General features: G+C 45.0%; 1 protein-coding gene across 5 annotated transcripts; it reads left to right on the top strand.

The window, feature by feature from the left end:
- Positions 1-75: 75 nt before the first annotated feature.
- On the top strand, positions 76-11,349 carry cmya5 (cardiomyopathy associated 5). 5 transcript variants are annotated; one of them, XM_085786981.1, is made up of 15 exons: positions 76-361; positions 1,267-1,912; positions 2,057-4,510; positions 4,607-5,029; positions 6,838-6,933; positions 7,055-7,273; positions 7,394-7,416; positions 7,664-7,788; positions 7,902-8,036; positions 8,503-8,649; positions 8,819-8,960; positions 9,171-9,304; positions 9,376-9,493; positions 9,576-9,752; positions 9,851-11,349. In XM_085786981.1, exons 1-15 carry the CDS (start codon positions 246-248, stop codon positions 10,101-10,103), a joined length of 5,208 nt encoding a protein of 1,735 aa, XP_085643107.1. In that variant the 5' UTR covers positions 76-245; the 3' UTR covers positions 10,104-11,349. The 5 variants fall into 5 exon arrangements, 3 of the variants coding, with proteins under 3 accessions (XP_085643107.1, XP_085643108.1, XP_085643106.1); XM_085786982.1 differs by having other exon boundaries at positions 2,057-4,522; positions 4,622-5,029; XM_085786980.1 differs by having other exon boundaries at positions 2,057-5,029.
- Positions 11,350-11,889: the final 540 nt, after the last annotated feature.

Below are 11,889 nucleotides of genomic sequence, written 5' to 3'. Positions count from 1 at the left end.
CAGCCACTGAAACATATCCCCTCTCGCTGCTTTGCCCCCTCTCTATCTCCTCTCCCTTCTTTTCATTCCCCTCTCAGTCTATTTCTGTCCCTCGCTGAGTCAGATGGACTGCTCCCAACTTAGAATGACACAAACAGGCAGACAAGCTCTTCCGAATTGAGAGTGGCTGAAAAAATCAAGAGGACTCTTAAAGAAAAACAAAATCGGGTGCCACGAAGAGGGAAGAACTGAAGGATTACAGCAAGATGGAGGGATGTGAGAGTCTGGACTCGGAGATGACAGAGCTGCTGGAGTTTCAGTGTGACGCCTCAGAGGCCATCAGCCAGGATGATGAAGACGAGGTGGAGGAGCTGCAAAACAGGTGCTTTACTCTCTTGTCTGGATCATATATACACTCAATAATGTCAGCTATGGATCATGTAGTGTTTGTGTAGATTGATGTCTTTGCTGCCGGGATTTTTTTTTTAAAGGAGTTGGTGAGAAACTGTTTGTGGTCTTCTTAGTTCAAATATATTTGTGTATAGAGAAAGAGAAGAGAATCTGTGCCATATTGCTAACTGGAAAGTACCTATGATTTACAAAAACAGTTCCCCATTCATGTCATTTAAAACATTATACGATCGCCTGTTCCTCAGCTCATACAAGGATTGTCAGCATGACACTGGATATCTATTCTAATATATGATATTATTTACCATCCCATATTTTACATCTCATTTATCATGTTTCATTCTGGGTGCTTTAGCCGTCCTTGCCATGTCATAAATAGTAGAAGATACTGATATGTTGGATGTATCCGAGAAGGCCAGGCATCTCCTCTAAAATTACATGAATGACGCTTTGGGACGTCACCTTGCTGTAACCCTGCAGCCACTGAGCTGTATTCATAGCAGGAGGGACGGCCCTGGGTGCATTCGATCATTATTTTTTTCAGCTCATCGCTCACATTGGAAGCCTTGCACCTTGCACCTGCTCTAATGCCGATGAGATCAACACTTCTCAAGGAATCATCTTGAGAACAGCTCAGTGCGTGGTGCCGTGTTTTCAGCTTAGATTTTCTCATTTGGCTTAGTGATGCAAAACGTAAAGTTTGGCAGATGTTCTTCAGATGTGATTTGATTCATTGGTTTGTCCTCTGCTTCCATTTCAACGTGTTGTGCCAAAAGAATCTCCTCTTGCAGCTAGACGGTTTAGTCATGCCTTTCCCCTCTGGGTGAACAAACTCTTCTCCTTCAACTAACTCTACTCCATTCCTACCTCTTTCAGTCTGCGAGAGGTTGTCCAGGACCCGTCGATAAAGCCCAAACTCCAGTGCCTGATGGTGGATCCATCGTTCTCCATGGTAACAGTTCAGAGCGAGGACAGTGGAATTGTTTGGGAGACGGCCTCGAGCCGCTGCTCTACTCCCTGGGCCTCCGACACGAGCTCTGTCTCTGAAGCCTACAGCATGGAGGGCTCAGGAGGTGCAGGAAAGATCACCATCGTCTTTGACGAAGACAAAGTGGTTCGTAGGAGGACAAGGTCTGGTGGAAGGAGCAGCAGGCTGGGAGACAGGCTGAGTCGGCCTGGCAGCTCGAGATCGGCTTCAGCTCTGGGAGTGGAGAGACCGGAGATGATGGAGGTTTCTCTCCCAAATGTGAAACAGGAGAAAACCGAATCAGAGCCAAGTCTGGAGGAAATCAAAAACAAAGATCAGCAGCTGTTTAGTTTGATATCAGAGGGTTATGAGATTCTCAACATCAGAGTCCCCTCTAAACTTCCCACTGTGGACGAGGAAGAGAGCACAGAGCTGCAGGACAACTTGTCTTATCTGGACCAGACTCCAAATATCAAGTCCAGAAACCACCATGACTGGACACAGCAACAGAATCATGACCTGCCAGAGGAGGCGGGGACACAGGATCACCAAGAGGTATACAGTATATCTGACTGATTTGAATGATGAGATCTACCATGAGTTCAGATAATAATAAATCTATTCATTCATTTGTATAAACACTAACCTGCCTGTTTATTTTTGGATTTAAACATACGTATTGATTTGCTCTTTCCACAGTCTTCAAAGCAAGAATCTTCTCAGCCACCAGAACCTGGACAGACATCGTCTCAGAAAGAGAGCACCGGTGACTTTGACTACTTTGAGAAATTCACCCTTTTGGATGAGGCAGTCCCTGGAGAACAAGCTCCAGAGCGGCAGGAGGAAGCAGAACGGCCTGTGGTGAAACCACAGGTGGAGGAGCACAAACCTGCTAAGGACACAGCCATAGACAGCCTTGCTGCATCAGAAGAGTCTTTTGTCTTTGTTACAGATGTGGAGATAGTTGGGGAACATCTGGATCAGGTCTTCTATGGAGGAGGGACGCCTGATGATGCACTGCAGAGGAGAGATGATGATGAGGAAGAGCTTGAAGCCAGGAGGAGACGAGAGAGCCAGAGATCAGGCAAAGAAAATGGATCAGTTCTGTTTGGGAGTGAAGAGACCGTTCTTACACCCATCTATATCTCCTCCGGACCCCCGAAGATCATTGACCCCATCCTGCTGGAGGAGCCCACCGCCATGTCGTTCATGTACTCTGACCTTTACGAGGATGCTGTGGGTGAGAGGAAGAGGAGCGACGAGGAACAGTCAGAGGCAGAGAGCGTGACATCTGAGAAGTCTTATAAGAGATGTCTGTCAGATGCAGAGGAGGAGGAGGAGGGCTACCTCGAGAAGTTTACTTTGAAGGATGAAACTCCCACCATGGAGGTTCAAGAAGAATCAGAGCCGGACGAGGCTGAGGGGAGGATGATGTGGTCACAGAGTAGGTTTGAAATGACGGGATGTCTAAGAAGAGTGGTCAAAGAAGAAAACGAGGAGAAGACGAAGACAGAGGAACCGAAGACACAGGACATCAGTGTTGGAGACACAAGTGAAAATCTGCAATCAGCTTCGTTTGAAGAGAAAAGAGAAATAGTAACAGAGACAGAAAAGGTGAAAGAGGGAACGCAGCTTTCCTTAGTACCTGAAGAGCAGGTTGTCAAAAGGGCCCCAGAAGAAACAGTTCAGGAGTCTCATCGGACAGAGGCTCAGGAGATAAAACAGGACGTAAAAGGAGACGAGACTGAGCCTCCTAAGAGGAGCACTGATGAGCCACTTCCTGAAATTCAAGAGGAGGATAAAAAGGTAGAGAAAACAGAGAGTGTCTGCGAAGGGAATCATTGTCTGGCACAAAACGTGGCAGAAAAAGCCTCTGAAGTCCTTGTAAAAGCTACAGAGGACATCATGGTGAAAGGGCCTCTCAGCAGTGAGGTGCCGAAGATGGACATTAAATCAGAAATCCAAACAGAAAGCACCGAGAAGAGTTTGTCTGAGGAACCAGCCCCCGACTCTAAGATGGTGGCTGCTGAGGAGAAAGTAGAAACTGCGGCCAAACCAGAGGTCCGAGTTGAAGTCAACGAAGCAGAGACTGTGAGACTGGAAACGTTCACCCCGACTGAACCTCCAGGTGAAACGGAGACACCAGCTGAAATATCACAATGTGAGGAAAACCAAGCAGTAGATGTGGTTCCTGAAGGTGTCTCACCTGTCGAGGTCATCACTGACCAGGACTGTGCAGTACATGCAGTAGTGGAGGTCACTGAAAAGGCTGTGAACGAAAAAGAGATTCAAACCCAGGTTCAGATTGATCTCCAGGAGGTAAAAAGTGCTGAAGTGACAACAGCAGCCGCAGAAGAAGGAAACAAACATGAAGCAGTGACAAGTGAAGCTGCAGCTGAGAGCCAGTTGCCTGAATTAATTGCTGAAACTGCTCAGGAGCCGGAGATTAAAACTGAAATTTCAAGTGAAGTAGCTGAACCTATGATGCCAGAGGACGTCAAGACAGATTCAGACAAGGAACATTGTGAAATCCCTGAATCCCTGCAGCATCAACAAGAGGAGCCGGTGCCTGATGGTGAACCAGACATAACAATGGCGGCGACTGAAGTCAAAGCTAAAACACCCACAGAGGATGTTAGGAGTGTTGTCCAGGATGTGGTCGATGTTGGCGATGAGTTAATCCTCCTTGTTCCCAAGGGACAAGCCATAGAGATGGACATTGATATTGGTCGGACCCCAAGTGAAACTCTCCCTGAACCTGACAGCACATTTGAACATCTCATAGCACCCGAAGACGCACCAGCACCAGTGGAAGTAGAGAAGACGGAGCCACAAGAACCGGAGGTTGCTGTAAAGCTAGAAGAACTACCCAGTAATGACTTAGACAAGGAGTACGTAACTCCTGCACCTGTGGAGGAAGTCATCACAGAGGAGAGGAAGATGGAGGAGGACTTAGAAGAAGATGAGGGTGTATTTTCCCCTCTGAGGAGCTTTACTCCCAGGGAGGATTTATCTGGGCTGCAGAGGGAGGACATGCCGTCACAAGAAGCAGATGCAGGACAAAGGATGGACATGCACAAGGTGGAAGATGTCCCAGAAGAAACCATTATTAAAGAGGATGTAGTTCCAGATGTTGCTCTTCAGAGGGAGGACGTAGTTCCAGATGTTGGTCTGCAGAGGGAGGACGTAGTTCCAGATGTTGGTCTGCAGAGGGAGGACGTAGTTCCAGATGTTGGTCTGCAGAGGGAGGATGTAGGACAAAAGACAGAGCGAGATGAGGTGATGGCAGAGGCTCCAGATGTGCCCGGTGATGACTTTGATTATGAGATGATATCTAAACAGGATGCAGAAGAGATGCCTGAAGCTGAAACACAGAGAGATGCAGTGGAATCAAAACCTGAGTCTGTTCAGGACAGAGAAGAGAGGGTGGACAAGGAGCTGGAGATGGAGGTGGAAGCGTTTGATCTGTCCCCAGAAGAAGAGCTCATTGAGGATGAGTATGAGATCATTGATGCGGAGGAGGAGAACCAGGCCCGGCTGGCTGCCGAGCTGCAGGGGATGGACTGGTTCTGTCTCACCTGTGGAAGTCTGCTGTCAGAGGACGACTATGTGTCTGGAGAGCATCACAGCCACGCGGTGACCGATGTGGACAAAGCCTATGAGGAAATCAAGGTAGCGTACAAAACGCACGTACTGTAACATTTGTTTTATGGGGACGCACACATCATCAGTGTTTCTCATGATCAGTGTCACAGAGAGCTTGGTCTGTTCACAACAGGCAAACATTAAATACACTTTCACTATGGGAAATGTAGGATACTGTGTTTTTGGAGATTAAGCATCACAAGGAACTCGACTTTCTTGGCCCAACATCATAAAAATTCAAAAATGTCATTTCATAAGTGGAATAAAGTAGGATATTACCTACACATATAGGAGAAACAGGGGAACCCTCAAGAAGTTGTAACATTAGCACACTGATAATTGACTATCTTTATAACTTATTTATTATCATTAGGTATTAACATGTAGAAAATTAGTAATTGTAACAAGGCATATTGTATAATATTGAATGAACTTAATTTAATGTACTTAATTGCAATGGATAGATAGATAGATCGATAGATAGATAGATAGATAGATAGATAGATAGATAGATAGATAGATAGATAGATCGATCTAGATCTAGATCTAGATCTAGATAGATTATATCACAGTGTCCCAGGTCAGACATGTTTTTCTCCATGTCCTGTTTGTGGCCTCAGAGAGATCACAGTGTCCCAGATGTTTGATCGTTTTAGCCAGCTGCTGTCGAAACTGCACAGGAGCCGTTTGGCTGACCCGTGGCATATTGTATCAGCTACACTTTACCAGTATTATGACAACACCAAGTTACGATCATCGCACACTTTCCGGGCATTTGCGTGCGTCATCATATAATAAACATGCTCTAAATTAGTTGGCTGTAACTTTTCCGTGCATGCTGGCAGGTCTCATGCTCTCAGGCTGCTGGCAGGCTGCAGCCAAGCACATTGAACTGTTGTGATGTAATGCTCTACTTTGATCGCTGGAAAGGTCCAGTGTGTCATCATCAAGTGGAGACTGAGAGTTGATCTGTCCACACACACTGTTCTCCCTGTGCTGTCCCTCTGGGTCGTCTCCTTTTTTAGGGTCTCCATTAACATTACAACACCCTCTAGCAATCTAAAAAAAAGATGTTTGTTTTCATTTCCAAAAGTCAATTTTCAAAGACTTGCATCATAAAAAGAAACTACAGAAAGCTCCTCACTCTGCTACAAGATGCTGCAATTCACCAGGAGAGACAATATTCAGTGTTCTGCTGATTTGATCATTTAAGTGAAAAAGTAAACTATCTGGCAACTAAATCAAAGTCAAACTAGAACAAATTGAGAATGCTCAAATATCTTTTCCAGATATTTGCACCAGGTCTAGTCCGTGTGTCATGTGTTTACGTGAAGCACTGACAGCTGGACTGTAAATAAGACAAAGATCAAAGCTATAATACAAGTCTGACTTCAGCTCCAAGAAGTGCAGTGTATTCAAATTTTCCCCAGAGCGGAAAATCGATCCGGACAAGCTCACCAAAACAACTCTGCAAACCTGTATCCAGTCCAGTCCTCTCTGCTAGAATGTACAATGCACACACCTACACTGTGAGCACACACTCACACCTGTTTTGCTGCTCTTCTTGGAGAGGCAGTCGGCTTCAGGAGGAGCTGTGTGAACAGATCTGTGACCACCTGCAATATCCTGTAGCTCCTGTAACCAACATCTCAGAAGTTACTAAGAAGTAATGTGTGTCATCAGTCTCAATAACAACAGCAGAAACTGGGACTGGGAATTGAATCTCATTTCAGAGAAACATGACGTTTGGTTCGTGGTGAATCTAATCTAATCTTGCTGTCAGAGCATGTAAATGTGATGATTAACACACATTAACAAGTGTTTGTATGTAACAGGAGAAGCTGAGCGACTGGATCTCAGAGCTTCAGGGGAGGTCAGAGAACATCGAGGACTTGGTGTCTGAAGTGGAGCTGGCCTACAACTCCGTAGAGGTAACGCACGCTCATTTCCACATGGTTATACTGTCAATTCATTTCATATTAGCATCAATCAGGGCATCATTTTGCTGGTAAACAACTTGCAAAAATTGAATGTCATTCCCTTCTCCACCAGGACCAGTGTGTGGAGAACGAGGCGGCAATGCAGGAGCAGAACGAGGAGATGATGGCTCTGGTGATGGAGCAGTACAACAACATGTCCATCAACATGGAGGAGGACAAGAAATCCAAGCTGGAGCAGCTCTACGACCAGATTGTCTCCTTCCAGGAGAGCATTGACACAGCCAAGGCCACTCTAGACACCACGGCCAGAGAGGAAGAGACTGAGGCTCGGGTGAGTCCTTAAGCTGTTAAGACTGATTACTGATCAGCAGTATCATGTTTGGCCATGATAGGTGATCAGGGTTTGTCTCAAATTTCTGATCAATCCCTCTTCACTCTGCTCCTCTACTAGTCACCCGAAGACATTCATGCAAGGTAATGTGCTTTTAGTGAATGGAGTGTGATCTGGAGTGGTTTCCTAACATCGGGCCTATGTAATACTTTATTACTAGGCTGTGATAACCAGTTCAGCATGATGCTCGACCTGCAGGGCTCTAACCCTCGGAGTGAGCCAGTTTGCCGATTTTCTTGAACGCTGTCCATACCACTCTCAACCTTTAGAACAGAACTGGTCATTGACCTGTGTTTGACCTGAAGCTAAATGCTGTGGTTATGTGTTTAGTCTCAAGGCAGCTCTGGACTCAGCCATGTCACTGGAGCTGGGTCCCAAGGGACTGCTGGTGTTCGAGGACTACGCCAAAGGCAACACGTCCAGCTCACACCTCACACAGCGCAAGGGAATCCCAGGTAGGCCTGATAAGACCGTATGTTTACAGAACTGTACGTACTATAGTGTCATGCGCGTTGGCATTTGTAGTAGTTATGAAGTTCATATTGTGTATTTCCTGGTTGTCCCTCAGTGCCTCAGAGGCCCACGCTGCAGCCCCAGGAGCCAGGCACAGCCACCAGCACCAGTGTCACTGTTTACTGGAAGGTCAATCCTGGAGATATAATAGACTGCTTCCAGGTCTACTGCATGGAGGATCCACAAGGAGGTAAATGTGCCCAGGATACTGTTAAAAATGGAAAATGATATACCAGCCATAAAAATGTTTAAGCCAGTGCAAGTTTATTTACACAGCACCATTCAGACACACGGCAAAGTACTTTACAGAGGCATGGGAATACATTAAAAACACAGCAAAAATAGCATTTCAAAACAGTAAAAACAGTCAGAATCAGGTCAGAATCAATATTGAAGATATTTTGAAAGTGGATCTGTAGAGCTGAAGGACATTCAAATGCACAGATTTTAATGACTTCAGCAAATCTCAGGTTTTCAGGAAGGTTGTTCCCCAGGTGGAGAGAAACTAAAAGCCGCTTCACCTTTTCTTGGTTCTGATTCTGTGAGAACTGAATAATGACCTGACGAGTCTGGATGCTTCATGTTGTACAAATAGCTCAGAGATGAGTCTTTCAGTTACAGGAAACACTGCATATCTCTATTGTTGTGGTCCACAGCTGTGTCAGAAGAGTACCGTGTGACCGTGAAGGAGAGTTACTGTGTCTTGGAGGAGCTGGAGCCTGACAAGACATACAAGGTGTGGGTGATGGCTGTCAACTACACCGGCTGCTCTCTGCCCAGCGAGAGGCTCGCCTTCACAACCGGTCAGTCCACACACTGGAGAAAACAACTGTGTCTAATAAAACTGAAAGCACCACTTTAAACTTGCCTTGTCAGGGGAGTTCAGGTGGATTTAAATATTCAGTGTTCAAGGGGGATTTCTGTCGGATTGTTGTGATGTATCTACATTGAACATCGTTCTCTTCCTGGCAGCTCCATCTGTGCCTGTGATTGACACACAGCGCTGCACCGTCATGTGGGACGCGGCCACGCTGAGGTGGAAACAACAGACTCCCGGACAGAGTTACACCTTGGAGTACTGCCGACAATATGAACTGGAGGGAGAGGGGCTCAGGTGGGTCTCAAACACCTTGCTGAACAGACCTGGATCATTTAGTCAGTCAGAATGATTGATTTCACCTGACAGGTATAATGAATGAACAGGGGAAAAAATGCAGTTATTGGCTCTGAAAATCTTTTGTTATTAATGAAATTTCTAACCCTGAACAAAGGTTTAATAATGTGTGTTTGCATGTGTGTGTGTGTGTGTGTGTCATACTCTTAGATCCATCTCAGGTATCAGTAGCTGTGAGCAGAGGGTTCTCCTGCAGCCTAATGAGAATTACCTGTTTTACATCAAAGCTGTCAATGAGGCAGGAGCCAGTGAACAGAGCGAGGCTGCACTTATTTCCACAAAAGGTAAAAACAAACAAACACACACACACCTTTTGCTGTTGTTATTATTTGTATAATCTTTTCACCCTTTCCAGGAACGAGGTTCCACCTGCTGGGAGCCTCGGCTCACCCCGCTCTGGAGCTGTCCCAGGACCGGACCACCCTGCACTATTCCCAGGACACATATGAAAACACACCACTCACAGAAAAACAGTGAGTTTAACACAAACACCTTCTACCTTAGGAAATATGTGTCAGGAATATGTGTCAGGCAGAGTTTGTGTGTGTTTTCAAGGTGTCCTTCTATCCTGGGGGAGTTGCTGCCAGCACGAGGGCACTACTACTGGGAGACAGTTGTGTCAGGAAGTACGGCTTACAGACTTGGCGTGGCCTACAGCGCAGCCAACAGAGGCGGCTCGCTGGGGGAAAACAGCCTGTCGTGGTGTTTGCAGTGTGTTCCTACACCAACAGGGTATGTGTAGTACATCTCCATTTATCTTCCAAGATACTTTCCATCATTGTCTCTAAAGTCTAAAAACTTCCACCTGTGGTCTCCCTGTCTTTTCCCAGGTGCAGGTATCAGTTGCTGCACAATGATCTCCAGTCCAGTGTGTTTGTGATGGAGATGCCTGAGCGAGTAGGTACTCTCCTGGATTACCAGCTCGGCCGTCTCTCTTTCTACAACGCCCAGAGCGGTCAGTTGTTAGGTTCCTTCAGCCAGCGCTTCACCCAGCCGTGTCACCCTGCTCTGGCCCTGGAGATGCCGGGCAGCCTGGAGATCAGCATGGTGCTGGAGGTACCGGAGTTCACCAAGGACAGCTAGCTCTGCTACCGGCTTCACACACTGGACAGTTTACAGTTCATGTTGGACATTTGACAATTTGAATTATCTTACTTTATAATAATTGACATGACCACCATTGTTTTACAGAGAGGAGTGCAGATATAGTAATATAGGACATTAAGACATGGCCTTCTAATATCTAGAATAAAACCACAAGATGCAATTGGATCCCATTTGTTGACAGAGATTTGTGTGTTTTTGATATAAAGAGACTTGATCAGTGTTGAGTTCAATTTAAAAACAAATTTCCCAGATCAAACATCTGTTGTTTTTGGCAACATATCTTGTAAATATAAAAAAACAGCTGTGGTGCAATTGAACTGAAAAGCAATTGAATTGAATCACGAGTGCCTTGAAATGATTTTTCCAGGTGAGCATCTTGTATCTTTGTTGTGGATCATTTTGTAATTTTTAAAAGGTTAACTATGCAGATGTACTGTTTTGTAAATGGTCTGTGATTTGCTCATTTTCACTTCTCCCGTTCCTCTAAGCCTTTACTGATAGATAATGTGACAGCAACACATTAGAGTCAAATACGCATAGTATCGACTGTTCGAGTCTAGTACCTCCCCAAAGTTTAGACAGTGAGTTTATAATTCAAAAATATACTGTAGCACTTTTTGAACTGTATTTCATATTGTGAATAGGTTTATTTTGTGTAAATAACCTTTGTAAACAGAAGCGATCACTTCTCTATTTTGTTATGTACAACTGATGGCAAATGCAGATCAACTGTTTGTCTTTCACCTGTCATGTAAACTGATTTTCTCGTTCAAGCTGAATGAACATGATTATTTTTTTCAATTTTCACAACTGGACTGATTATTTTTGACTCTATTCTCCAATAACCTTCAGTCATCACCACTAGAGGGCGTCAGGACTCCATTAGTGCTGACATTGAAAAAATGGATTTTCTGTCTTCAGAAATATGTTTTGTTTGTTTTTCTCTAGGGATAAAATTGCAAGGCGGCAGGTGGCAAACCTGCAGGTCAACAATAGAGATTTTAAATAATCTGAACTGACACACATGATACTCTCAGCTCTAAAGACTAGATGCAGTGTCAAATAAAGTAAATGAATTGAAACTTTTAAAAGATTCTATTGCCGCTCACCTGTTATCACCCTGTGCACTGTGACACTGCAATGTAATATGATGAACGTTATAGCCGACCGAGACATGGTTGACTTTGAAACTTTAAAACGCAAAATTAAGTGAGTAAGAATGTGTCTAGATCGATTTAGCCTCTTTCCACCGTTAAATGTTGCCTTAAGGCCAAAATCAGTCAAATATACTTTTCCTTCCAATCCTAACAATGTCTGCAAAACCTATCAAACATTTATTTGTGCTCCACACACCTCACTGACAAAGCCACATGGTTTTCCAGAAGACTTGTCATCTCACAATTATCATGTTATTAATTTTCCAGGCGCTCGTATTTTTTCCCCCTTCATATCTTGACACCTTTCCTCACTTCTGGAGGAACACAGAGAGGAGGGAGAGAGAAGAATAAGAAGAGTGGAGGGCAAACACATGCAGACCATCAGGGAACAGCTGCTGGCTGCATGTGCTCTGCTGGAAGCTGAAGGAGAGCTCTTTGAAAAGGTGACAGCCTTTGCTTTACTGGAACTGATTCTTCTTCTCATCCTTCCTGCACTTGATGACACTGGTTTGGGAAGCTGGGGCAATTTTTTTTTTATTGTATAGCTTGGGAGGTTATTGTAAGTTAAGACCCAGTTTCACGGCTGTAGGTCAAAAAATGTGGTG

This window comes from Trachurus japonicus, chromosome 9 (genome assembly GCF_045865225.1).
Source record: "Trachurus japonicus isolate A0001 chromosome 9, Traja_1.0".
NCBI classification, from domain to species: Eukaryota; Metazoa; Chordata; class Actinopteri; order Carangiformes; family Carangidae; genus Trachurus; species Trachurus japonicus.
The sequence above is the reverse complement of the archived record's forward strand: the minus strand, read 5'-3'. Positions and strand labels throughout refer to the sequence as shown.